Source organism: Trichechus manatus, unplaced genomic scaffold (assembly GCF_000243295.1).
Source record: "Trichechus manatus latirostris isolate Lorelei unplaced genomic scaffold, TriManLat1.0 scaffold00018, whole genome shotgun sequence".
Taxonomy (NCBI): Eukaryota; Metazoa; Chordata; class Mammalia; order Sirenia; family Trichechidae; genus Trichechus; species Trichechus manatus.
In genome coordinates this window covers 4,384,847-4,409,740 of record NW_004443954.1, presented here as the reverse complement: position 1 = coordinate 4,409,740, position 24,894 = coordinate 4,384,847, and the positions used below count along the sequence as shown (strand labels likewise).

Here is a 24,894-nt window from a genome sequence, read left to right as displayed (position 1 = left end):
CCTTCATCTTAAGTGAGAATAACAGCACAATTCGAAGAGCGTAGTCAATGTCACTGAACTGTACATGTAGAAATTTTTGAAATGGTGTATCTTTGGCTATGTGTATTTTCACCAAAAAAAAAAGAAAGAGGTTGAGAAGTTAGAGGGTTGACATGTTGTGGGGTTGTTAACCAATGTTATAAAACAATATGTGTACTTCTGTTTCATGAGAAACTATTTGTTCTGTAAGCCTTCTCCTGAAGTACAATAAAAAAAAATTAGCAAATTAAATATTGCATTATATAAAAAATATAATAAATCATGCCTAAGTTGGATGTACCCAAGGAAGGCAAGAATGGTTTAACATTATAAAATCTATAAATGTTATTTTCATATTAAAAAATTAAACAAAAAATCATATGATCATCTCAATCAATTCAGGATAATCATTTGATAGAATTCAACTCTCATTTATGAAAAAAACACTTATAGCAAATTAAAATTAAAGGGAACTTATTAGGGAGCTACCTAAAGCCTACAGTAAGCATCATTCCTAATGAGAAAAGTTTAAGGCGTTCTCTTTAAAATCAGGAATAAGTCAAAGGTGTCTACTACTCACTTCTATTCAGCTTTGTATTGGTGGTTCTAGCCAGTTTAGTAAGATAAGAAAAATAAAGGTGTGGTATTTGGAAAGGAAGAAACAAAACTGACATTATATAAAAATGATTTTGATGATCTATACAGAAAACCCAGAGTAATCTATGTATTAATTAAAAAAATAATAAGAGACTTTATTTTAGCAAGGTGGGTAGCTATAAATTCAAAATGAAATATTCAACTACATTTCCAAATATCTGTATTAGATAGTTAGAAAATTTATTTTTAAAAGAATTGTGACAGACTGCTAATCAGCCTCCCCAAACTTTTGACTCTGTCTTCCATAACAGAATTTCAGCTAGGCATGTGGCCACCTAGGTAGAGATTACTTTTCTCAGCTTGCTTTGCAGCTAAGCATGGCTTTATGACTAAGTATAGCCAACAAAATGTGAGCAAACGTGCAACTTTCTGGTTATTTTTTATTTATATTATAATGCTCTTACCCTAATTTTATTTTCTCTTCTCCCTTCTCTTGCTGGAATAAAGACATGGCAATGACCCAGCTTCAACTTTGTAAACAAAACAAAGACAAAACTCTATGGGTTGGTGAAGCATCAAGGTAGAAGGAATCTGGGTTCCTGAATGACCAGATGGAACAGAGCTGCTCCACCAGCCTGGAACGCTCATCTTTGGAAATTAGAGAAAAAGAAACTATCTTACTTATTTTGGGGAATCTTTTTGTTAAGGAGCCTTGGTGGTGCAGTAGTTAAGAGCTACGGCTGCTTACCAAAAGGTCGGCAGTTCAAATTCACCAGCTGCTCCTTGGAAACCCTACGGGGTAGTTTTACTCTGTCCTATAGGGTCACTGTGACTCACAGTTGACTTGACGGCAACAGGTTTGGTTTTTGTTTTTGTTACAGGAGCCTAGGCTGTGCACTAAACTTATAAATTTACCATATACCATATGCAATAGCAAACAAAACTATAACATATCTAGCAATAAATCTAATAAAAGATATGCAAGATCATATGGAGCAAATTATATTATTGAAAGATATGAAAGAAAAAATAAATAAATGTGGCTGGTGAATTCAAACTGCTGTCCTTTTGGTAAGCAGCCGTAGCTCTTAACCACTGCACCACCAGGGCTCCTTAAAAAAAGATTCTCAAAATAAATAGGAGATATTCAATACCCATGGAAAAGAATACTCAACATCAAGAAGATCTCCATTTCCTCAAGTTCATCTATAAATTCAATGCAGTCTCAAGGAAAAATCCAGTAAGGATTTCATAAACGTTGGCAAGCTGATTCTAAAATTCACATGCAAGAGCAAAGACCATGAAGAACACACCCTACAACCCAGTAATCTACTTCTAGTAGCAACGATTGTGAGGATGGCACAGGACCAGGCAACATTTCCTTCTGTTATACATAAGGTGAATAGCCCTGGTGGTGCAGTGGTTAAAGCGTTCGGCTGCTCAACGAAAGGTTGGCAGTTCAAACCCACCAGCCACTCCGCAGGAGGAAGATGTGGCGATCTGCTTCCATAAAGATTTGCAGCTTTGGAAACCCTATACGGCAGTTCTATTCTGTCCTATAGGGTCACTGTGAGTCAGAATTGACTTCACAGTAGTGGGTTTGGTTTGGTTTGGGTTTATATATAACGTTGGTATGAGCTGAGCCAACTCCATGACACCTAAGACCAACAACAATAACCCTAGATTCGTGTGCACTTGGATTCATGATTAAGAACGTTTGTAATAGCATAAATGTCCACCAAGAATACAGTAGTTAAATAAATTGTGGTATGGTCACAGAATAAAGTATTACCCAGCAGTGACAAAGTGCAACTTCGTGGATGAATCTCACAAATTTAATGATGAGTAGATAAAGCAAGTTCCAGAAACGTATAATGTGAAAGGATTTCATAAATCTCATAAAACAAGCAAAACTAAATAATATATTGGATATGAATATACATCCAAGTGAAAAAATTATAAAGACACATAAACTATAAAGAAACCTTCTGTTGAGTATTTGACTAGGAGTAGACTTGCTATGTCATAAAAATACACATTTTAGTGGAAACTGCCAGAGTTTTCAAAAGTCATCATACCAATTTACCCATCTACCCATCCTCCCTAGCATGTGGTATTGTCAGTCACTTTCATTTTAGCTCTTCTGACATCTGTATAGTGATATGACATTGTAATTCTAATTTTCTTGATAATAAATTATGTTGAACACCTCTTAATATGCTTATTGGCCATTTGGGTACCCTCTTTTGTAAACTGCCTGATCAGGGCTTTTGTTCATTTTTAAGTTTAGGTTGTCCTTTTTTAATTGATCTGTAGGAATTCTTTATATATTCTGGATGTAAGTCCTTTGTTCGGTATATGTATTGCAAGCATCTTCTTCTATACCACAACTTGCCTTTTCAGTGTATTTAAGGTATCTTTTGATGAACAGAAGTTCTTAATTCTAATGAAGTCTAATTAATCAATCTTTCCCTTTATGATTAGTGCTTTTATGTGTTCTGTTTAAGAAATCTTTTCCTTCTCTAAAGTCATGGAGATATTCTCCTATGTTAAGTTCTAGAAGATCTTTTTAAAAAAAATTTTCATATTTAAATATACGATATATCTGGAATTGATTTTTGAGTACTGTTATGGTTTAAATCGTGTCCCCCAAAAATGTGTGTCATCTTGGCTAGGCCATGATTCCCAGTATTGTGTGGGTGTCCTCCATTTTGTGATCTGATGTAATTATCCTAGGTGTTGCAAATCTTAACCTCTATGATGTTAATGAGGCAGGATTAGAGGCAGTTATGTTAATGAGGCAGGACACAATCCACAGGATTAAGTGGTATCTTGAGTCAATCTCTTTTGAGATATAAAACAGAGAATCAAGCAGAGAGGAGAGGGACATATCACCAAGAAAGAAGAGCCAGGAGCAGAGTGTGTCTTTTGGACCCAGGGTCCCTTCACTGAGAAACTTCTAGACCCAGGGGAAGATTGATGACAAAAACCTTCCCCTAGAGCTGACAGAGAGAGAAAGCCTTCTCCTGGAGGTGGTGCCCTGAATTCAGACTTCTAGCCTCCTAAACCGTGAGAGAAAAAATTTCTGTTTGTTAAAGCCATTCACTTCCGGTATTTCTGTTATAGCAGTACTAGATAACTAAGACAAGCACAAAGTGTGATAGGGGTCAAAGTTCATTTTATTCCATATGGATAGTCAACTGATCAAGCAAAAGTTATTGAAAAGACAATCCTTACCTCAATTCACCGTAGCAGAACCTTTGTTGTAAATCAGGTGATCATATATACGTAAGTCTGTTTCTGGATTCACCATTCTGTCCCTTTAGTCTATTTGTCTATCCTAACACCAACACCACACTTGCCTAATTACTATAGTTTTATAATAGATTTCGACATCTGGTAATAGAAGACCTCAAATTTTGTTCTTCCCCTTTAAGACTGTCTTTGCTCTTCTTGTCCTTTGCATTTCCATATAAATTTTAGAATTACGTTATTAATTTACACAAACACACACATACACAAAGCCTGCAGGGATTTTAATCAGGAGTTCATGAATCTACAGATAATTTTTGGGGAAAATTGAGATATTTAAAATATTATATCTTCTCATTTATGAACAAAGTATATCCCTCTATTTCTTTAGATCTTTAATTTTTCTCATTCTGTTGAATAGATTTCTATGCAAAGGCCCTGTATATCTTTTATTATGTTTATTCCTAAGAAATTGAAGTTTCCTAATGCAATCTGGAAATAATAGCCCTTAAATTTTCATTTTTCTAATTGCTTTTGCTAGAGTATAAAGATACAATTGATTTTTATCTATTTTCTTAAAAATTAATTATTTAAAATATTTAATTTAGGGTGTTTGGAATTTTCTAAATATCCAATCATGACATCTGAAAAAAATAACAGTTTTAATTCTTTTCAATCCATATATCTTTAATTTCTATTTCTTGCCCTATTTCACTGGCTTAGGATCTCTAGTACAATGTTGGATAGAAGTGGTGATAGTAGACATCCTTCCAGATGTCCAACATCACAATATCAGAAGGAAAGCTGTCAATATTTCAACATTAACTGTGATGCTTACTGTAGGTTTTTTGAAGATACCCTTTATCAAATCAATAAAGTTCCCCTCTATTCATACTTTGCTAAAAGTGCTTTTAATCAGAAATGAGTATTAAATTTTATCAAAATATTTTTCTGCTACTATCAAAACAAATACATTGTGTCTCTCCATTATACTGTTAGTATGGTGAATTATACCAATTGCTTTCCTAATGTTACACCAACCTTGCATTCCTTGAATAAACCCAACATGATTGTGATGCATTATCCTTCTTATATATCACTAGATTTGATTTGTTAATGTCTTGTTCACAATGTTTATTTATATTTTCACAAGAAAGATTGGCTTATAATTTTACTTTCTTATAATGTCAAAGGCAGATTTTGGAACTAAGGCTATGTAACCTCATAAAATGAGTCTTAAAGTATTCTTTCTTTTGCTATTTTCTAGAAGAATTTATGTAACATTGATGTTTTTTCTTAGTGTTGGAAGAATTTGCCAGTACCACCTTCTGGGCTGAGAGTTTTCTTTGTGGGAAGATAACTAGGCAGATTTTCTTTCTTCTTGTATAAATTTGGTAAGTTGTATTTTTCCAGAGATTTGTCTATTTCATCTAAATTGTCAAATTTATTGGTATCATGTTCTTCGTGATGGCCTCTTATTATCTTTTTAGTGTCTACAGGATATGTAGTGATGATCTCTTTTTTATTCCTGATATTGATCATTTCTGTTTTTCTCCCTCTTTTTTCCCTTAATCAGTATTGCTAGGCATTAATCAACTTCATTCATCTTTTCAAATAACTAACTTTCGGCTCTGTTGATTTTCTCTATTGAATATTTGTTTTCTACTTCATTGATTTCTGCTCTTTATCATTTTCCTTTTCCTTTCTTTCAATTTAATATGCTGTTCTTTTGCTAACTTCTTGAAATGGAAACTTAGATCACTGGTTTTCAGCCATTTATAATAGATACATTTCACACTAAAAATTACCCTGTAGGCAATGGTTTTGTTGCTTCCCATAAGATTGTTTCTTTTATTTCTTTTGTTGTTGTTGTTGAGGGTACACACAGAACATACACCAATTCAACAGTTTCTAAATGTACAAGTCAGTAACATTGATTACATTCTCATTCTCCTTTTCTGAGCTGTTCCTCCCCAATTAACATAAACTCACTGCCCCCTAAATTTCTTATCCAATCTTTTGAGTTGCTGTTGTCAATCTGATCCCATATAGACAGATTTTGAAAGAGTACAATGCTCAAGGTAGACACTCTTTACTAGTTAAACTATTGAAATAAGCTGAACTGTCGTTTGATTTTAAGCAGATTTTAGGGGATATTTTTGGTTTAAGGTTTAAAGGTTATCTCAGGGCAATAGTTTCAGGGGTTCATGCAGACTCTATGGCTCCAGGAAGTCTGGAGTCTATGAGAATTTGAAATTCTGTTCTGCATTTTTCTTGCTTCCTATAAGTTTTGGTATGTTATATTTTCATCTTCATCATTCAGTTCAAAATGATACATAATTTCCATTGTATTTCTTCTTTGACAAATGGGTTATTTAGGAGTATACTGGTTAATTTCCAAATATCTGTGGGATTTTAAAGTTCGCTTTCAGTTACTGGTTTCTGGTTTAATTCCACTGAGGTCAGAGAATGTCGTGTATGATTTCACTTATTTGTTTTTAAAATCTCCCGTCATTTTAAGCACCTAGAACAATGCCTGGCACAGGGTAGGTACTCAATTCGTATATGGTGAATGAATAAATGAATTGCCTTCTTGTATTACTCTGAATCATCACTCTTCTGTCAGTTTGTTTTACTGTGGTGGCTTGCATGTTGCTGTGATGCTGGAAGCTAGGCGACTGGTATTCAAATGCCAGCAGGGTCACCCACGGAGACATGTTTCAGTGGCGCTTCCAGACTAAGACAGACTAGGAAGAAGGATGTGGCTGTCTACTTCTGAAAAAATTTGCTAGTGAAAACTGTATTAATAACAGCAAAACATTCTCTGATACAGTGCAGAAAGATGAGCCCCTGAGGTTGGAGGCCACTCAAAATACTATGAGGAAGAGCTATCACCTCAAAGTAGAGTTGACCTTAATGACATGATGGAGTAAAGTTTTCGAGACCATGTGCTGATGTGGCATGACTCAAAATGAGAAGAAACAGTTACAAACATCCATTAATAATTGGAATGTGGAATTTACGAATTATGAATCTAGGAAAATTGGAAGTCATCAAAAATGAAACGTAATGCATAAAAATCGATATCCTAGGTATTAGTGAGCTGAAATGGACTGGTATTGGTCATTTTGAATTGGACAATCATACGGTTTACTATACCGGGAATGACAAACTGAAGAGGAATGGTGTCACATTCATCATCAAAAAGAATATTTCCAGATCTATCCTGAAGTACAACTCTGTCAGTCATAGGATAATATCCACACACCTACAAGGAAGACTAGCTAATACAACGTCTTAGTCATCTAGTGCTGCTGTAACAGAAATACCACAAGCGGAGGCTTTAACAAAGAGATATTTATTTTCTCACAGTCTAATAGGCTAGAAGTCCAAATTTAGGGCGTCAGCTCCAGCGGAAGACTTTCTCTCTCTGTCGGCTCTGGAGGAAGGTCCTTGTCGTCAATCTTCCCCTGGACAAGGAGCTTCTCTGTGCAAGAACCCCGGGTCCAAAGGACGCGCTGTGCCCCCGGCACTGCTTCCTTGGTGGTATGAGGTCCCCAATTCTCTGCTTGCTTCCCTTTCCTTTTATCTCTTGTAAGATAAAAGGTGCTGCAGGCCACACCCCAGGGAAACTCCCTGATCAGATTAGGGATATGACCTGAGCAAGGGTGTTACATCGCACCCTAATCCTCTTTAACTATAGGCTGAGATTATGATTTATAACATGCAGGAAAATAAAAAATGGAGGACAAACACACAATGCTGGGAATCCTGGCCTAACCAAGTTGACACATATTTTGGGGGGACACAATTCAATCCATAACATACAACAATTATTCAAATTAAAGCACCAACCACTAATGCCAAAGATGAAGAAACTGAAGACTTTTACCAACTTCAGAAGTCTGAAATTGATCAAACATGCAATTAAAATGCATTGATAATTACTATGATTGGAATGTGAAAGTTGGAAACAAAGAAGAATTGATAGTTGGAAAATATGGCCTTGGTGATAGAAATGACGTGGAAGATTGCTTCATACAATTTCACAAGACCAATGCCTTATTCACTGCAAATACCTTTTTTCAACAACGTAAAGGTGACTATACACGTGGACCTGTCCTTAGGTATTTCCTTTCTCTGAATTTCGATATACTGTAAACAACTTCCGCAATAAACAGGCAGCATAAAATAAAAATATAAATGCTAATAAGAACACAAGACATTTGTTTTGCATCTAGGCCCAAATGAGCACTTGCCTGCCTTTTTTTTCAATATGCCAACTTCATGGCTCTTTCAGGACAAGTTGTTGTTAGGTGCCGTTGAGTCGCCGTCGAGTCGGTTCCGACTCATAGCGACCCTGTGTACACAGGAGGAGTACTGTGTCTTATTCACCTTTGTATCTCTGCAGTGCCTATGCCAGCTTCTGCAACATTCTGAGTCTTCCATACATACATAAACACTTCCATAAATACATAAATACTTGTTGAAATATAATGAACTTATTTATTATATTTAGTGTTTGCATTGCCTGTATTCCCTCACCAGAATGTAAGCTCCATAAGAGCAGGATCTTTCTTTTGTTCAGGGAGGTACCCCAAGGCCCCTTCTGAGTAATGTTACTGTTGCTGTTAAGTGTCGTCCACTCAGTTCCAATTCATAGTGACCCTATGTACAACAGAACGAAACACTGCCCATTCCAGCACCATACTCACAATTGTTTCTATGTTTCAGCCCATTGTTGCAGCCACTGTGTCAATCTATCTCGTGGAGGGTCTTCCTCTTTTTTGCTTATGCTCTACCTTACCAAGCATGATGTCCTTCTCCAGGGACTGGTCCTTCCTGATAACATGTTGAAAGTATGTGAGACTTAAGTTTCGCCATTCTCGCTTCCAAGGAGCACTCTGGCTGTACTTCTTCCAAGACAAACTTGTTCATTCTTCTGGTAGTGCATGGTATATTCAATATTCTTCCCCAACACCATAATTCAAAGGCATCAATTCTTCTTCAGTCTTCTTTATTCAGTGTCCAGCTTTCACATGCATATGAGTCTATTGAAAATACCATGGCTTGGGTCAGGCACACCTTAGTCCTCAAAGTGATATCTTTGTTTTTCAATACTTTGAAGGTCTTTTGCAGCAGATTTGCCCAATGCAATATGTCATTTGATTTCTGGACTGCAGCTTCCATGGGCATTGATTGTGGATCCAAGTGAAATGAAGTCCTTGACAACTTCAATATTTTCTCTGTTTATTGTTATGTTGTTTGTTGATCCAGTAGGAGGGCTTTTGTTTTCTTTATGTTGAGGTGCAATCCATTCTGAAGGCTGTAGTCTTTGATCTTCACCAGTAAATGCTTCAAGTCCTCTTCATTTTCAGCAAGCAAGGTTGTGTCATTTGCATACTGCAGGTTGTTAATGAGTCTTCCTTCAATCCTGATGCCTAGTTCTTCTTCATACAGTTCAGCTTCTCAGATTATTTGCTCAGCATACATATTGAATAAGTATAGTGAAATGACACAAACCTGACGCATACCTTTCCAGATTTTAAACCACGCAGTATCCCCTTGTTCTGTCTGAAATACTGCCTCTTGGTCTATTTACAGGTTCCACATGAGCACAACTAAGTGTTCTGGAATTCCCATTCTTCGCAATATTATCCAAAATTTGTTATGATCCACACAGTCGAATGCCTTTCCATAGTCAATAAAACACAGGTAAACATCTTTCTGGTATTCCCTGCTTTCAGCCAAGATCCATCTGACATCAGCAACAATAGCCCTCGTTCCACATCCTCTTCTGAATCTGGCTTGAATTTCTGGCAATTCCCTGCTGATGTACCGTTGCAACCATTTTTGAATTATCTTCAGCAAAATTTTACTTGCATGTGTTATTAATGATATTATTCAATAATTTCTTCATTCTGTTGGATCACCTTTCTTTGGAATGGGCACAAATATGAATCTCGCCCTATCAGTTGGCCAGGTAACTGTCTTCCAAATTTCTTGGCATAGACAAGTGAGCACCTCCAGTGCTGAATCTGTTTATTGAAACATCTCAATTAGTATTCCGTCAGTTCCTGGAGCCTTGTTTTTCGTCAATGACTTCAGTCCAGCTTGGACTTTTTCCTTCACTACCATCGTTTCCAATCATATGCTACCTCCTGTAATGGTTGAACGTCGACCAATTCTTTTTGGTACAGTGACTCTGTGTATTCTATTTTTCCCACAGAATCCTTCGATATTACAACTAGAAGCTTGATTTTTTTCTTCAGTTCTTTCAGCTTGAAAAATGTCTAGCATGTTCTTCCCTTTTGTTTTTCTAACTTCAGGTCTTTGCACATTTCATTATAACACTTTACTTTGTCTTCCCAAGTTGCCCTTTGAAATCTTCTGTTCAGCTCTTTCACTTCACCATTTCTTTCATTCACTTTATTTATTTATTTTTGTTTGTTTATTGTTGTAGTTTAAGTGAAAGTTTACTCTTCTGTTCACTTTAGCTACTCTACATTCGAGAGCAAGTTTCAGAATCTCTTCTGACATCCATTTTGGTCTTTTCTTTCCTGTGTTTTTAATGACCTTTTCCTTTTTCATGTATGATGTCCTTGATGTCATCCCACAACTTATCTGGTATTCAATTATTAGTGTTAAATGTGTCAAATCTATTCTTCTGATGGTCTCTAAATTTAGGTGAGATATACTCAACGTTGTATTTTGGCCTTGTTTTAATTTCAATTCTCTTCAGCTTCAACCTGAACTCACCTATGAGCACCTGATAGTTTGCTCCGCAGTCAGTCCCTAGCCTTGTTGACATTGAGCTTCTCCATCATGTCTTTCCACAGATGTAGTCAACTGGATTACTGTGTATTCCATTCGGTGAGGTCCATGTGTATAGTCGTCATTTATGTTTTGAAAAATTGTATTTGCAATGAATAAGTTGTTGGTCTTGCAAAATTCTGACATGCAAACTCCCAAGTCATTTCTATCACCAAGGCCATATTTTCCAACCTCCGATCCTTCTTCTTTGTTTCTAACTTTTGAAGTCCAATCACCAGTAATTATCAGTGCATCTTGAGTGCATGTTTGAACAATTTCAGACTGCAGAGGTTGGTAAAAATCTTCAATGTCTTCATCTTTGGCATTAGTGGCTGGTGCATTAATTTGAATAATAGTCATATTAATTAGTCTTCCTTGTAGGCGTATGGATATTACCTTATCACTGACAGCGTTGTACTTCAGGATAGATCTTGAAATGTTCTTTTTGATGATGAATGCGACACTATTCCTCTTCAATTCGTCATTCCTGGCATAGTAGACCATATGATTGTCTGATTCAAAATGGACAAAACCAATCCATTTCAGCGCACTAATACCTAGGATATCAATCTTTATGCATTCTGTTTCATTTTTGATGACTTCCAATTTTCCTAGATTCATACTTCGTACATTACACTTTCGGATTATTAATGAATTTTTGTAGCTGTTTCTTCTCATTTTGAGTTGTACCACAATCTTGTTGACATCATTAAAACTCCTGTTGCCATCAAGTCGATTCCAACTCATAGCGACCCTATAGGACAGAAAAGAATTGTCCCACAGGGTTTGTGACGATGGCGCAGGACTGGGCAGTGCTTAGTTCTGTTGCACATCAGGTCGCTATGAGTCAGAACCAGCTCGACGGCACCTAACAACAACAATATAGGGCTTCCAAGGCTGTAATCTTGGAATCTTGGAAGCAGACTGCCACATCCTTCTCCCGCAGAGTGACTGGTGGGTTTGAACCTCTGACCTTTCAATTATTAGCCAAGTGCTTAACCACTGCACCACCAGGGCTCCGTAGACATCATTAAAAAGGGCAATTACTTGCCTCAGATTTTTCAGTGTCTATTTTCAAAAAAGAAAATTTTGATCAAATGTATCCAAAATGAGGAGGTGAGAATGCCTGATTTTAAAGCTTTAAGTGACAAACTCCCACTCCAAATATGGTAGAAATACATCTTCGTGCTATAAACCTTCTTAGTCACCACAGACGTAGGAAGAAATAGACTTAAGAGTAGCTTTTTGGAACCAAAACTGTTGGTATATAGATACTTTTCTGTATTTGGATGTCATAGGTACACAGGATTCATGAAAAAACAAAATGAATTAGAGGATAAGGCTGAAAAAGAAAGCTAGGGACAGATGGTAAAGGGTTCAATGCCAGGCTAAGGAGTTTAGACCATGGGTAATGGGGGAGTCACTGAGAGTTTTTGAAGAAGGGCGTGTGGGATTAGAAGCCAGGGTTTTAGACTTCTGTGGCAGTGTTGAGGAGGGACTGCAAAGGTCAGAGACTCGATGCATTGCAGACTACCCCAAGGGCCCAAGTGAGAGGTGATGAGAGCACATCCCGTCCCAGCGTTCTGAGACTGTAAAGGTGTATACATACATAATGAACACAACATCCACTAAGTTTATAAAATAAACAAAGTTTTATAAAAGCTTTAATAAAACAGAGACAATTAAATCAATTGAAAGTGAGGAAGTTAAAAAAGATAAGCATGCAACAACCTAGTAAGACATGGTGGAATAAAAGGAGTCAGCTTACTTTTCGATTTCTCCTTCCATGGTGCTACAGGGCATGTTTCACTCGTCTTCTTCATCCTAAAAATTATAGATTATCATACAATCACTTCTGTATCAGTCCAGGCTACATTAACTTTAAAAAATACAAGAGGCAATGCTTCCAGTGAAACTCATTTTTTTGAATGACATCACATGGAAATTAAATAAACATTAAAGAAAGGAAAGTCCTTCCATCATAACTAACCCAATCAGAAGCAGGTATAAACCAACCTGAAATCTCAGGGTTTGCTAATAAAATTTACCAGTGGATGAGAGCTATGTCTAATTTTTCCCACCGATTTTTACCGTAACTCACTGGTCACGACTCAGGCAATGCAAAGCAGAAGTGAATCGAGATCAACAGAGTATCTGGCTGAGCCAGCTACCAACTACACGTAATGGTGTACTTTTTACCTATTAATCACCCCAATGTGAATTCTTCCAGAATTAACTTTTATTCATAATGAAATGGGGAATATGTCATAATTGAATCTGCTCCGGGTGAGATGATCCTGCACAAAAATTCCAAATTTCTTGTAACTCTGTTAAACTTTAAAAGTCAGTGGCAACTTTTAAATACTCTTTGCCTCTAGGATTATTATTATATTATCAGACTGTGTCTTGAGATTCACTAAAAACTTCTGATTACCATTAAAGAAATTTGAAAAAACATTAGACTTATCAGAGTTTCCAAATCAAATATTCACATTTGGAGAAAAAAAGGAGGGTAAGGGATTGTACACAAAACAAACAAAAATGAGTACTTCCCTGCCTTGCCAGGACTGTTCTTTCACAGGGCACTGTGCGGTATGCAGAGGAGAATAAAATGTTTGTAGGCAACTCAACACGTTCTCGTTAGAATGCCTAAAATAAAGATATTTATGTTTGCCAAGCACTTCATATACCTCATGTCACTTAGCCATCACTACTGCACTTTACAGATGAAGAAATGCTTGTCATAATACCATGAAATGCATTCAAATTATTCTTGATTGGCTTAAGTAAATTCACATTCAAGTCAATGTAAAATGTTTAGCAATCATTTCATAAATTGTAAATGAGAAAAGGAACTGTAATAGAGTGGAAATAGTAGGAAGCAAAATGAAGACTCAGTATTAAGAGGCAGAATGGGCTAATTCAGGGGCACTGTCTTGGTGCAGTGGTTAAGAGCTCAGGCTGCTAACCTCAAGGTCAGCAGTTCGAATCCACCAGCCACTCCTTGGAAACCCTATAGAGCAGTTCTACTCTGTTTTATAGGGTCGCTATGAGTTGGAATCGACTCGACGGCGACAGGTTTGGTTTTTTTGTTTGTTTGCTTTTGTTTTTTGTGTCTAGGCTTCCAGTTCCTTTAAGATGATCATACATATCAAAGAAAGTGTAACCGGACTGGCCTCTACTGGCCCACAGTCCACTGCCATGGGCAGCCCTGTATGCTCATCCTATGCCTTCCTCAAAGGGAACTGTGACTCCCAATAAAAATAAGAGTGCACTGAGTGTCAGGGACACAAGAGTCTAGATAAGGCTGCAAACTGACTGTACTTCCGGTAGGTTTCTTATTTACGTTTCAAATGGCCCCTCTTCTTTCAGCATCCCTGCCTTTCCTCCTTTTGGAGTCTCTGGGTGGCACAAACAGTTAAGCGCTGGGCTACTAACTAACAGGTGATTTGAACCCACCCAGAGGCGCCTTGGAAGAAAGGCTTCCAAATGAAAACCCTGTGGAGCAGCTCTACTCTGCACACGTGGGGTTGCCAAGAGTCAGAATGGACTTGGTGGTAACTGGCGATGGTAGATCTACTCTACTAGCAGCTTACGATTTCTCTCCACCATCTCTGATTTGGCCTTATTTCATTATAATCTCACTTCAGAAAGAGTAATTTTGTTTTTTATATTTTTATCATTTGAAAATCTAAATTCAGAAAATATTTTTAGTGACAGGAAAGGCTACATGTGTGATATTGTTTACTACAGTGTTATTTACAAACCGAAAAAAGTCAAAGCAACTTAAAATTCCAACAATAAGAACTGGTTAAATAAACTACGGATCCATCCAGGAACTATAATCTGGCCAGTAAAGATGCATTTGAAGACTATATTGGTGGCATGAAAAAATGTATATATGTAATGTTAAGTTAAAAAAGTCAAAATAAAAAATTGTAACCATATTTTTAGACAAATAACATGCACGTTCTACATTTTTTTTTTCCCACCAGGCCCTCGCCCCGGAGAGGCATTTTCAAAATGTGGTATGTTAATTTTTTTTCATTACGAAGGTAGAGGACAATGACTTGATTGTGGAAGATTTTTTTAAAGTCTAATTCCTGTCCTTTTTCCGTATTTTAATCTTCATGAAGCCCTTTTTTAAAAAAATTAGCATTGCACACTTATAAAAATACCTTGAGGGGGGCGTGATTGGCAAAAAACATAGAACACACGCATTGTTTGAGTAAAAATACAGTACATACATTAAAATTGCAACAAAAAATTTCATGAAAATGCAAAAGGGTAGAAGAAAACGCCCAACAATCAAGATAGATATGTTAGGATGGGTAGATTATCAGATAACTATTTTTCTTTTTCCCCCAAATTTTCTGCAAAATTCTTATTGTAATTTAGATAAAAGTCATTCACAACTTTCCCTTTTAAGTCTGTTCTAGTTCTCTCATTATAGTACCAGAATTTATTTCAAGAGCACTTAACAAGAACAATAATATAGTGTAAAACTCAAGAAATGTATTTAAAGTCCAATACTTGTGTCCTGTGTATAATTGGATGATTTCAGATTTTATTACGGAGCCCTGGTGCTGCAATGGTTAAGTGCTCTGCTGTTAACTGAAAGGTTGGAGGTTTGAACCCATCAGCTGCTTCACCAGAGAAAAGACCTGTCAATCTGCTCCCCTAAATATTACAGTCTAGGGGACGCTATTGGACAGTTCTAGTCTGTAATATAAGGTCATTATGAGTTGAACTGACTCGAAGGCACACAACACCAAAAGTTTCATATGGCAGGAAGATAATATGAAAAATATAAATCCTCCCCTAAAGAAAATTGCAACTCAGAATGTTATAAATGCTTTGTCTTTTTTTTAGGCTGGCAAAGTGAACAAGCATTAGATAATCATAAAGTATCTGATGAATAAACAAATGAATAAAATCATAGCAAAAACTGAATAGAATATGAAACTGTCTTATTACATAGATAATACATAGATCCCTTTGGAGACAGAGGTTTTCTTTAGATGATATGCCAATCAGTCTGATTTATAGCAGGAAAGGTATTTATAATAATGTTTTTAATTGCCAGTATTTAAAGTCAGTGGGACTTTTCTGGCTGACAAATTCATTCCTGATAGTCCATGCTGAGTCCTATCGAGGCTGGCATCTCATTCGGAATCTCCTCTCATACTTCTTCAAACCAGACTAGAAATGAAACTCAAGGTTCTGTGCTCAGGGGACAGAAGTCTGTTCATATTGCAGAGTTGTTGTTGTTTTTTAATTGCTAAAAATGCCAATGCTCTCATGGACATGATCTAGGCTAGAGCAATAAAGATTTTTAAAAGTCTTTAAATCCTTTTTAGCAATGCCACTTGAAAACAGAGAAAAGCGCTTACTTGTCAAACTGAGTAAAATTGCTAACTTGTCAAACTGAATAAAACTGCTAACTTTGATTAAATCACTTATGGAAAAAAAAATTAGTAGGCAAGAAATCATCAAAATTCACTAGCCAGAAAAACTTCTACATCCAGCAGTATTGCTACAAGTAAATGTTTAAAAAGAAGGTAAGATCTACCTGACTTTGGGCATCTCAATATCAGGATGTGGCAGTCTTCTATGAACCTCTAGTGGAGTTGGACTTAGAGTCTTCTGGCAACTTTGCAATCCTGGTAGATACGGCATTTTGACACATTCCTTGAGCTCTTCTAGACCAAAAGCTGTGGTGTATTCTAAGTAAAAATATTATCACAGTCATATGTATTTTTTCTTGATTAAATTTATACTTCTTTTACAATATACTAAAATGCACAATAAAATACATCGAATCAGTCATTTAAGTAAAGAAAATTAAGCAATTGTAATTTGTCTTGCACCTTTCCCAAGAGAAAGCCTTTCAATTCCTAGCCTAGTGAGTGTAGGGAGGAGTTGATTAAGGCCTTGATTAAGAATTAGAATAAGGAGAAAGGACAGGAATTAGGATAAGAAAAATCTTCCACAGTCAAGTCATTGTGCTCTACCTTCATTAGTTCACTAATTAGAATTCCCAGAATATTAGATACATTCACATTGAAGTAGAGTGAAAAAGCACTTTCAAGAGTCTTGAATTATTTGCTGTTTTTAATCTTTCCACCTTCCTGCTGGTATATGGATAATTAAAAGCTGTAAATACACGATCATTTGAGCTAGGAATGAGAAATAAAGGCATTCCACTTCAGGCATTGATCTGAAGTTTCTCTCCACAAAATTCTACACTAAATCTATAAATAGCAACACTGAAGCATCAAGATTGCTTCCTCTACTGCCCTCACATATCATCAATAAGGGGATTACCAAGCTAAAAAATTTTTTTTCAAAAAAAAGGCAGTAAATGGAAAAAGCAGGTTAAGAGGTTAAAAGGCAAGTCTAGCACAGCAACAAAAATAACATTTAACAGGACTAAAACTATATAAATGTTCAAAATGCTATTTGCAACCTTTGACTCTTCCTCTTTAACAACAACAACAAAAAATTCTCCTAATCAAAAAAAATATATAAATTCTCTTTTCAACAATTAGATTTCAGTGGTAGGGAGGCTGGATCAAGCTGATGTCTTCGGAGTACCTGTAATTGGAAGCTGGTAAGGAAGTTGAAAAAAATGTACAGCAACAAATGCAGGAGGGATGAGGTAGTTGCGTAGCTTGCATTTTGCTATTTTTAAGAATTATATATCCATTAATAAAGCTGAAGGCAGAAACCATAATAAATAAGAAATACAAACAATTACAGGTTGAAATTGAAGGGGAAAGCTATTAATACACACACACGTCAAAAGTTCTCAAACTAGTATTTATTGAGCAAACATAGGATATTGGATACTCTACATATAACTCACTCCAAAATAAAGTTTTGGCTGGACTTATTAACCAAAAAGGTATACTTAAAGATTTGGAGTTTCTTAAAATATAAAAACCAACCTGAGGTCATTAAAAACAAACCAACATTTATGAGCAGTTGTATAAACCAACATAGTACTGCACTGAATACCAAGTCGTTTTTAAAAATTTGCTTCTATCATGAGTCACAGAATCACATTAATTCATTTTAATTTATTCTCATTGTTTTTTTTTCTAACGACTGAAGATATTACTCTTGTATAAATGTCATAGAAATGTTAAAACATCTCCTGACTGCTTAAAAACTCCATGTAAGTCCACGGCACCATTTCTACGTGAAAATAAAATTAAAATGAAGTTACCTTTCTTAATCTTTTGTGTTTCTAGCACTGCCTTCCTCCAGCTACTCTCAAAAAGAAAACAACCATCAAGGGAACTTCTGGCGACTTTCGTCGCCTTGAATTGGACTTCAGGAGAGAGCACTAACATTCTTTCTTCTTCTTTTAATATTGCTGATGAAAGGGAGATGCTGCTCCTGATACAGGATGCAAGATACAAATAAAAGAAGGCATTTCAGAGACATACACTTTTTCTAACTTGTTTTCCACACCGCAGATTAAATACTAACAGACTTAAATGACAAGTTTACTTATAACGTGTAAATACGTACATATTCTTTGGATTTCAAAACAAGAGACCTTTAAGAATACAGCAAAAACCTACAGTCAGAATTTTTTTCTTTTAAACTTTAAATATTTTAATGAATTATTTCAAACTCCAGGTTACAGATACTTGGCGATACAGAAAGCATTTACAGGCCAACAGTAATTTATCATCTACAGGACAATAAGAATGCTTAGGAGTCTCTCAGAAATATTACCAGTATAAAATGCATTTGTGTTTGGGAAAAAAAAAAGAAATTCCAGGCACTATACAAAATAAACACATCCTCAAGATAGCCATTACTTTTATTTTGAACATGGACACAGAAGAATAATCAATCATGTATCTGTCTACTTAACACAGTAAACATATATTCAGTGCAATCATATACATGAAGTGCTTATTATGTACAAGGCATTACTAAACTCTGAAGAGCCTGCAACTAGAAGTAAGACTCTCAGGAGTCCAGTGGGGATGGTGAAGAATGACAACAACTACAGTTATCGTTCTTCGAATGTTTATTAGTCCAGGCTACTTGCCTACTTGCTGGGCATTTTATATTCATTTTTCTCCAATCTTCACAACAAAAGGATGAGAGATACTCTGATTCAGTTATATTCATTCATTCATACAAAACAAATTCTTTACTGAGGGTCTACTGTATGCCAAGAATCACTCAAGTCATTGGAGAAACGTGATAAAGAAAACAGCCCGTCCTTCTAGGAGGTTGGAGCGTAGTAAAGGAAATGGACAACACAGTGTAGTAAGTGCTAAGATGGGAATCTGAAAACAGTTGGGGGCTGAGAAAGCCTTCCAGGAGGAAGGAATACAGGTAGTTCCCAATTTATGAGAGATTGGAGTTACTAACTGCGATTTTTTTCTTTTTTTGTGCATCTTAGTAATATGTACTACATACAATGTTGCAGCACATAATTTGCTGATGTTATCATTCTCAGATGATGATCAAAGATTGGATTCATAAAGATACTGATAATAAAAGCAATATTAATGAAAACTGAAAAAAAGGAGGTATTCGACTTACATCAGAACCTGCTTTCTACCAAGTTGTTGAAATGGAACCACATCTTAAGTCGGGGACTACCTGTATATTGTGTAGGAGCTAACAAAGTCATGGGGAGGACGGAGGGAATAACTCCTAGTAGAGCGGAAGAAAAAGCATGTAAGACGACCACAAGGTAAGAGACGTGACTCATGTAAGCAGTTTAATATAGCTGGTGTACGTGTGTGTGTGCAAAGAATGTGGGCAAGTATGTGGGAGGAGAGAGAGAAGATGGTGAGGAAAATGGGAAGGAGAAAGAGGGAGAGGAGGGAGATGGAGAAGGAGGAGGAGAGGAGAGCGAGCCACAAAAGCAGCAGCAGAGATGGGGGAGCGGTAAGAGGTTCGCAGACTCAAAGGAAGGCTACTCTTAAGGAGCTGTTGTTGTTAGGTGCTGTCGAGTGGGTTCCAAATCATAGCAACCCTATGTACAACAGATTGAAACACTGCCCGGTCCTGCACCATCTTCACAATCGTTACTGTGCTTGAGCCCATTGTTGCAGACACTGTGTCAATCCATCTCATCGAGGGTCTTCCTCTTTTTCACTGACCCTCTTCTTTACCAAACATGATGTCCTTCCCAGGGACTGGTCCCCCCTGATAACATGTCCAAAGTACATGAGATGAAGTCTCGCCATCCTGGCTTCCAAGGAGCACTCTGGCTATACTTTTTCCAAGACAGACTTGTTCTTTCTTCTGGTAGTCCATGGTATTTTCTTCACCAACACCATAATTCAAATGCATCAATTCTTCTTCAGTCTTCCTTATTCATTGGTCAGCTTTCGCATGCATGTGAGGTGGTAAAAAATGGTGGCTTGGGTCAGGCACACCTTAGTCCTCAAAGTAACATCTTTGCTTTTTAATACTTTAAAGAGGTCTTTTGCAGCAGATTTGCCCAATGCAATGCGTTTCCTAAGGCGTTAACTGTGTCAAATCCTGGAGAGGTCATTTATTGTAAAATGAGAAAATAAAAGAGAAAAGTTTTTGGATTTAGTGATGAGATCTTGGGTCTGCTATAAACAGCTGTGTTGGAGTTAAAGGCAAGTGTGAGGCCAGAGAGTAATGAATGGGCCACAGAGTCAGGGTGAAGGGCATTAGAAAATAAGTTAGAGACAGCAAAGAGAAGAGAATCACAACTTCAGCCCAAGGCTCTTGGGCTTCTCCAACCTGACCAGCCAAGTCCTCCTCTGGCCCTGGCCCACACCCTCCTTCCCTGCAGAAGGGCTCAGAGGCTCACACAGCTTCCTGTGATCCTCTAACGCTGCCACCACCCTCTCCATTCTTGTGGTTGATCCTCATTCCAGGCAACAAAGAGCGGCTCCTTCTTTCTTGGATGCTCTTGAGGACAAGCTCTTAGGTTCTTTTTATTTTATGAGGTTTATTGCTAAAGACTCAAGAAATCAGACAAGACAACCATAAGGGTGACAACAAACTAAACTAAAATATGGAGTTAAATTATAACTTCCAAAGTCTTAAAAGACTCTCAGAATCATGACCCAGTGACTTCTTTCTAAGAACTTCTCTTTCCTTTTATTTGTAAAGGTGAAGATGATCAGTCTTCTTTCAGCTTCAAGGCAAGTCTGCCTCTTCCTCTTAGAAGTCCCTCTCCCAGGACAGAAGAGGCAACCAGGGCTAACAATAAATGTCCCCTAAACTCTCATACAGTTTGCATTTCTGAACACTCCAGACCAGTGTGGCACCAAGGAATAGGCCTCTTGGGGGCATTTCATAAAACCTGTCAAGAGAAAGTTTTCTTAAAACCGAAGTTTTTTTTAAAAGCTCACATGATAAACACATGAGGGTTCCTTATGTTACCATCGCTACACTTTTGTGTATGTTAGAAATCTTGCACAATAAAAAGTTAAAATAAAGCCCACAGCTATAAGAATGTATAACTTAAGGAATGCACTGAAGTAATGAAAAGCCAGATGTTTTTGATTTCATGTTTCCTGAAGCTATGGCCACTACCTAATCCTATTGGAAAAAGAAAAATTAAGGCTACTTTATAGGGCTAATAAAAGGGCTGTGCAAAAAAACAACAACACATATAGGAGGAGATAATAAAAAGAACAAAGTACAAATGTTCTGGGGCAAGCAATAAAGAATTCACCCAAGACAAAGGCCTTCTTGAATTAACAGTAACAAGAATCAGGGTTGAGATCAACTAATTACTTAAAACTAATACCTATAAAATAATTGCTATATTTTAAAAAAAAAACCCACAAAACCAAATCCATTGCCTTCCAGTCAATTCCAACTCATAGTGACCCGATAGGAAAGGGTAGAACTGCACCACCGGGTCTCCAAGGAGTGGCTGGTGGATTTGAACTGCTGACCTTTCGGTTAGCAGCCAAGGTCTTAGCGACTACGCCACAAGAGCCCCATGTAAGTATCCCAAAAACTGAACTCGTTGCGTCAAGTTGATTCTGACTCATAGTGAATCGATGGGACAGAATAGAATTGCTCCATAGGGTTTCCAAGGAGTGACTGGTGGATTTGAACTGCCAGCCTTCTGGTTAGCAGCCATAGCTCTTAACCAGTATGCCACCAGGGCAGTGTAGGTATCCATTAAAAATAGAAGGAATTGTTTTGATTTTTACTAATTTTACATAAATTATACACAACCTGCAACTTTTTTTCACCAACTTGACAGCGAGTCATATTTATACATATAGACTAATTTGTTCATTTTAACTGCTGCCTATAGTATGTAAGTTATATGAATATTTGGTTATTTATCCATTCTCCTACCGGTAGTCATGTGAATTGTTTGCAATTTTCCAATATTACAAAGAATGTCACAATTAGCGCTCTTGTATATGAGTCCTTGCATATGTGAGCTGGTGTTTCTCTATGGTACATTCCTAAAATTGGATTCACTCTAGAACTGAATTCACTCAGTCTTAAGGTGTGCAAATTTTTAACTTTACATGCTATTACTAAATTATTCCCCAATGTGCTAATACCAATTTATATTAAGTGGTTATACCAACGTACAGACCCATAAGAGTTTTTGTTTACTCACATTTTTGTGTATACTTGTAATGACTGTCATTTTAATTTTTGCTAATCTTTAGATGCAAATAGTACTTTGTTGTATTAATTTTTGTTTCCCTCAAAATCAGTGTGTATTGGCCACTTAGGTTTCCTTCCTGTGAACTGCTTTTTTCTATGCTTTGCCCATTTTTTGGTAGTTTTGTCTTATTGATTTGTAGTTCTTTATATATTCTGAGCATAATTCTTTGAATTATGGATATTGCAAGTATTTTCTCCCACTATTAGTTTATTTTTTAACTTGATTATAGTGTCTTGTATCCTACTACAAGTATTTACTTTGGTGTAGTCAAATTTGTCAATTTCTTCCTTTATGAATATCGTTTTAAAGACACCCTTTCTTCTCCAAGACATAATGATAAATGCCAAGATCCCCCAAATGCTAAAGTCTGATTCTGAGCCCTGATATTTTATTGAATACTCCTGAGCCAATATAATACTGCCTTAATGTCTAAAAATTCTGTTATATGTATACGTGTTCATATACATATATATGTATGTATGTTATTGTGTGTGTGCTTTGTGTGTGTATAAGCTTTATCTTGTTTAATCCCTTATTTTGGTGAAGCTTCCTGAGAAAGGGTAGATAAATTATTTTGAGAACATTCATATCTAAAGATTGTCTATATTTCATCCCCACACTTAATTGATAACTTAGGCTAGGAATAGAGTTCCAGGTTAGAAATGACTTTACCCCAAAATTTTGAAAGCATTGTTCCCTGTGTCTAGTGTTGTCTGTGTCTAGTGTTGCTATTGAGAAGTCTGATGCCATTCTGATTTTGCCTTCCAAAATTTTGTTGATGCTGTCTTTTCTGTTATTCACTACATCTTTCTGAATTTATGCCATTTTTTTAAAATCCTTTTACTATCATTTCAATAGGATTTTAAGAGGGAGTGAGTTAATAAATGTGTTCAATTACTATCTTTAACCAGAAGTCATTTGAGTTTTTAATAATTCTCCTTTTTTTAACTATCTTCTGCTTGGTGTCTCAAACCAAGTGCCACTGGCATTTTGGGTGGGACAATTTTTTGTTGCATCAGACTGTCCCAAGTATTACAGGATATTTTTCCAATCCTCTGGCTCTTTTTCATACTTCCTGTTCCAGCCTGCATCTCCCTGAAAACCAGAAATTTATTTTAAATTCTTTTCCATGCTGTTCTATTACTTTTAGTTCTTGGGCTGCAAATTTCCCATTTGTTGCATCTTCTAAGTCTCCCTCCTTGCTGTTTATTTCCTTGTATAATTTGTGATCTTTGTGAGCTCATCTTTAGAGAAATTGCTGTCTACAGGAGTTCAATGTTCACTGAGCTATGGAAACTTTGCTATACAGAGAGGCTTTACATTGTCTCTGCCTGGCCCTGGGTTTCAGAGGTACCACACTAGTTAATATGTCATTTTCTTGGATTGTGGACCTTGAACCATGTAGTAATGTGAATTCAGACCCCATACAGGGCTTGAAGCTCTAATCTCTAGCAGCCCCTCTTCCTACTATAGCTCCAAGTGATGGCAAGTTTCCTTGCCTCTCCTCAAGCCAGTGGTGGTATTTTTCTAGTTATCATTTCAGGTCATGGTATTTGTGGCAGATTGTATTTTTCAAAGACGATCACATTAATACATACCCCATCCCAGATGCTCTTCTTACAGTGTGATGTTGACACTCCTCCATCAAGAGGAGAGGTCTGTGTTCCCTTCCCTTAAACTAACTGAGCAGAACATTGTAATTGCCTCAACCAATTAAATGCAGTGGAAAGGACACTGTGTGATTCTCAAGGCTAGATCATAAAAAGTGATATGCCTTCCACCCGTCTCTCTCTAGCACTCTTCTGGGACACTCACCTTTGGAAACCGGCCACCATTTTGTGAGGAAGCCACGTGACATGGAGAGGCTACGTATAAAGCATACTGAGAGGCCACAGCTAAGGCCTCAGTCAACAGCCAGAATCAAGAACCAGCCATGTGAGTGAATGAGTCTTCAGATGACTCCAGCCCCCAGCCTTCAAACCATCCAGCTGATGCCCCAGACATCATGAAGCAGAGCAAAGCCCTGCCTGCTGTGCACTGTCTAAATTCCTGACCCACAAAATCCAGGAGCACAATAAATGGTTATTTTGCACCATTACGTTTCGGAGAAATTTGCTTGGCAGTCATAGTAAATGGAACAGTACTCCTCTGTGACTCCCGGCTTTCGGCAGATGGCTCAACGGTGGCTTCTTAGTGAACATTTCTATGTTCACAGGGCCTATGTCCTGGCTTCGTTCCCTTTCAGAAAACAATACCCCAGCTTGCAGTCATTAAGGCCTAAGTCTGATTCATTTATCCAGAGCCACTTTGGCTTCAGCTGCTGCTAATTGTGCTAATCTTTATCTTTTTTTCATTGTTCTTTAAATGAAAGTTTACATTTCTAGTCAGTTTCTCATACAAAAAATTTACACACACATTGTTATGTGACACTAGTTGCTCTCCCTATACTGTGACAGCCCACTCTCCTTTCCAGCCCGGATTTCCGGTGTCCATTCAACCAGCTCCTGTCCCTTTCTGCCTTCTCATCTCGCCTCTGGACAGGAGCTGCC

At 37.0% G+C, this 24,894-nt stretch overlaps 1 protein-coding gene across 1 annotated transcript in view; it reads right to left on the bottom strand.

Moving 5' to 3' along the window:
* The window catches only part of CUNH8orf89 (chromosome unknown C8orf89 homolog), a 25,372-nt gene extending 7,305 nt beyond the window's left edge, over positions 1–18,067 (bottom strand). The window contains exons 1-3 of the mRNA XM_012554432.2: positions 17,912–18,067; positions 16,253–16,406; positions 12,449–12,504 (exon numbers count right to left, since the gene is read on the bottom strand). Coding sequence (XP_012409886.1) covers positions 12,449–12,504; positions 16,253–16,406; positions 17,912–18,038 — 337 coding nt within the window. The 5' untranslated portion in view covers positions 18,039–18,067. The remainder of the gene's footprint in view (positions 1–12,448; positions 12,505–16,252; positions 16,407–17,911) is intronic.
* Positions 18,068–24,894: the final 6,827 nt, after the last annotated feature.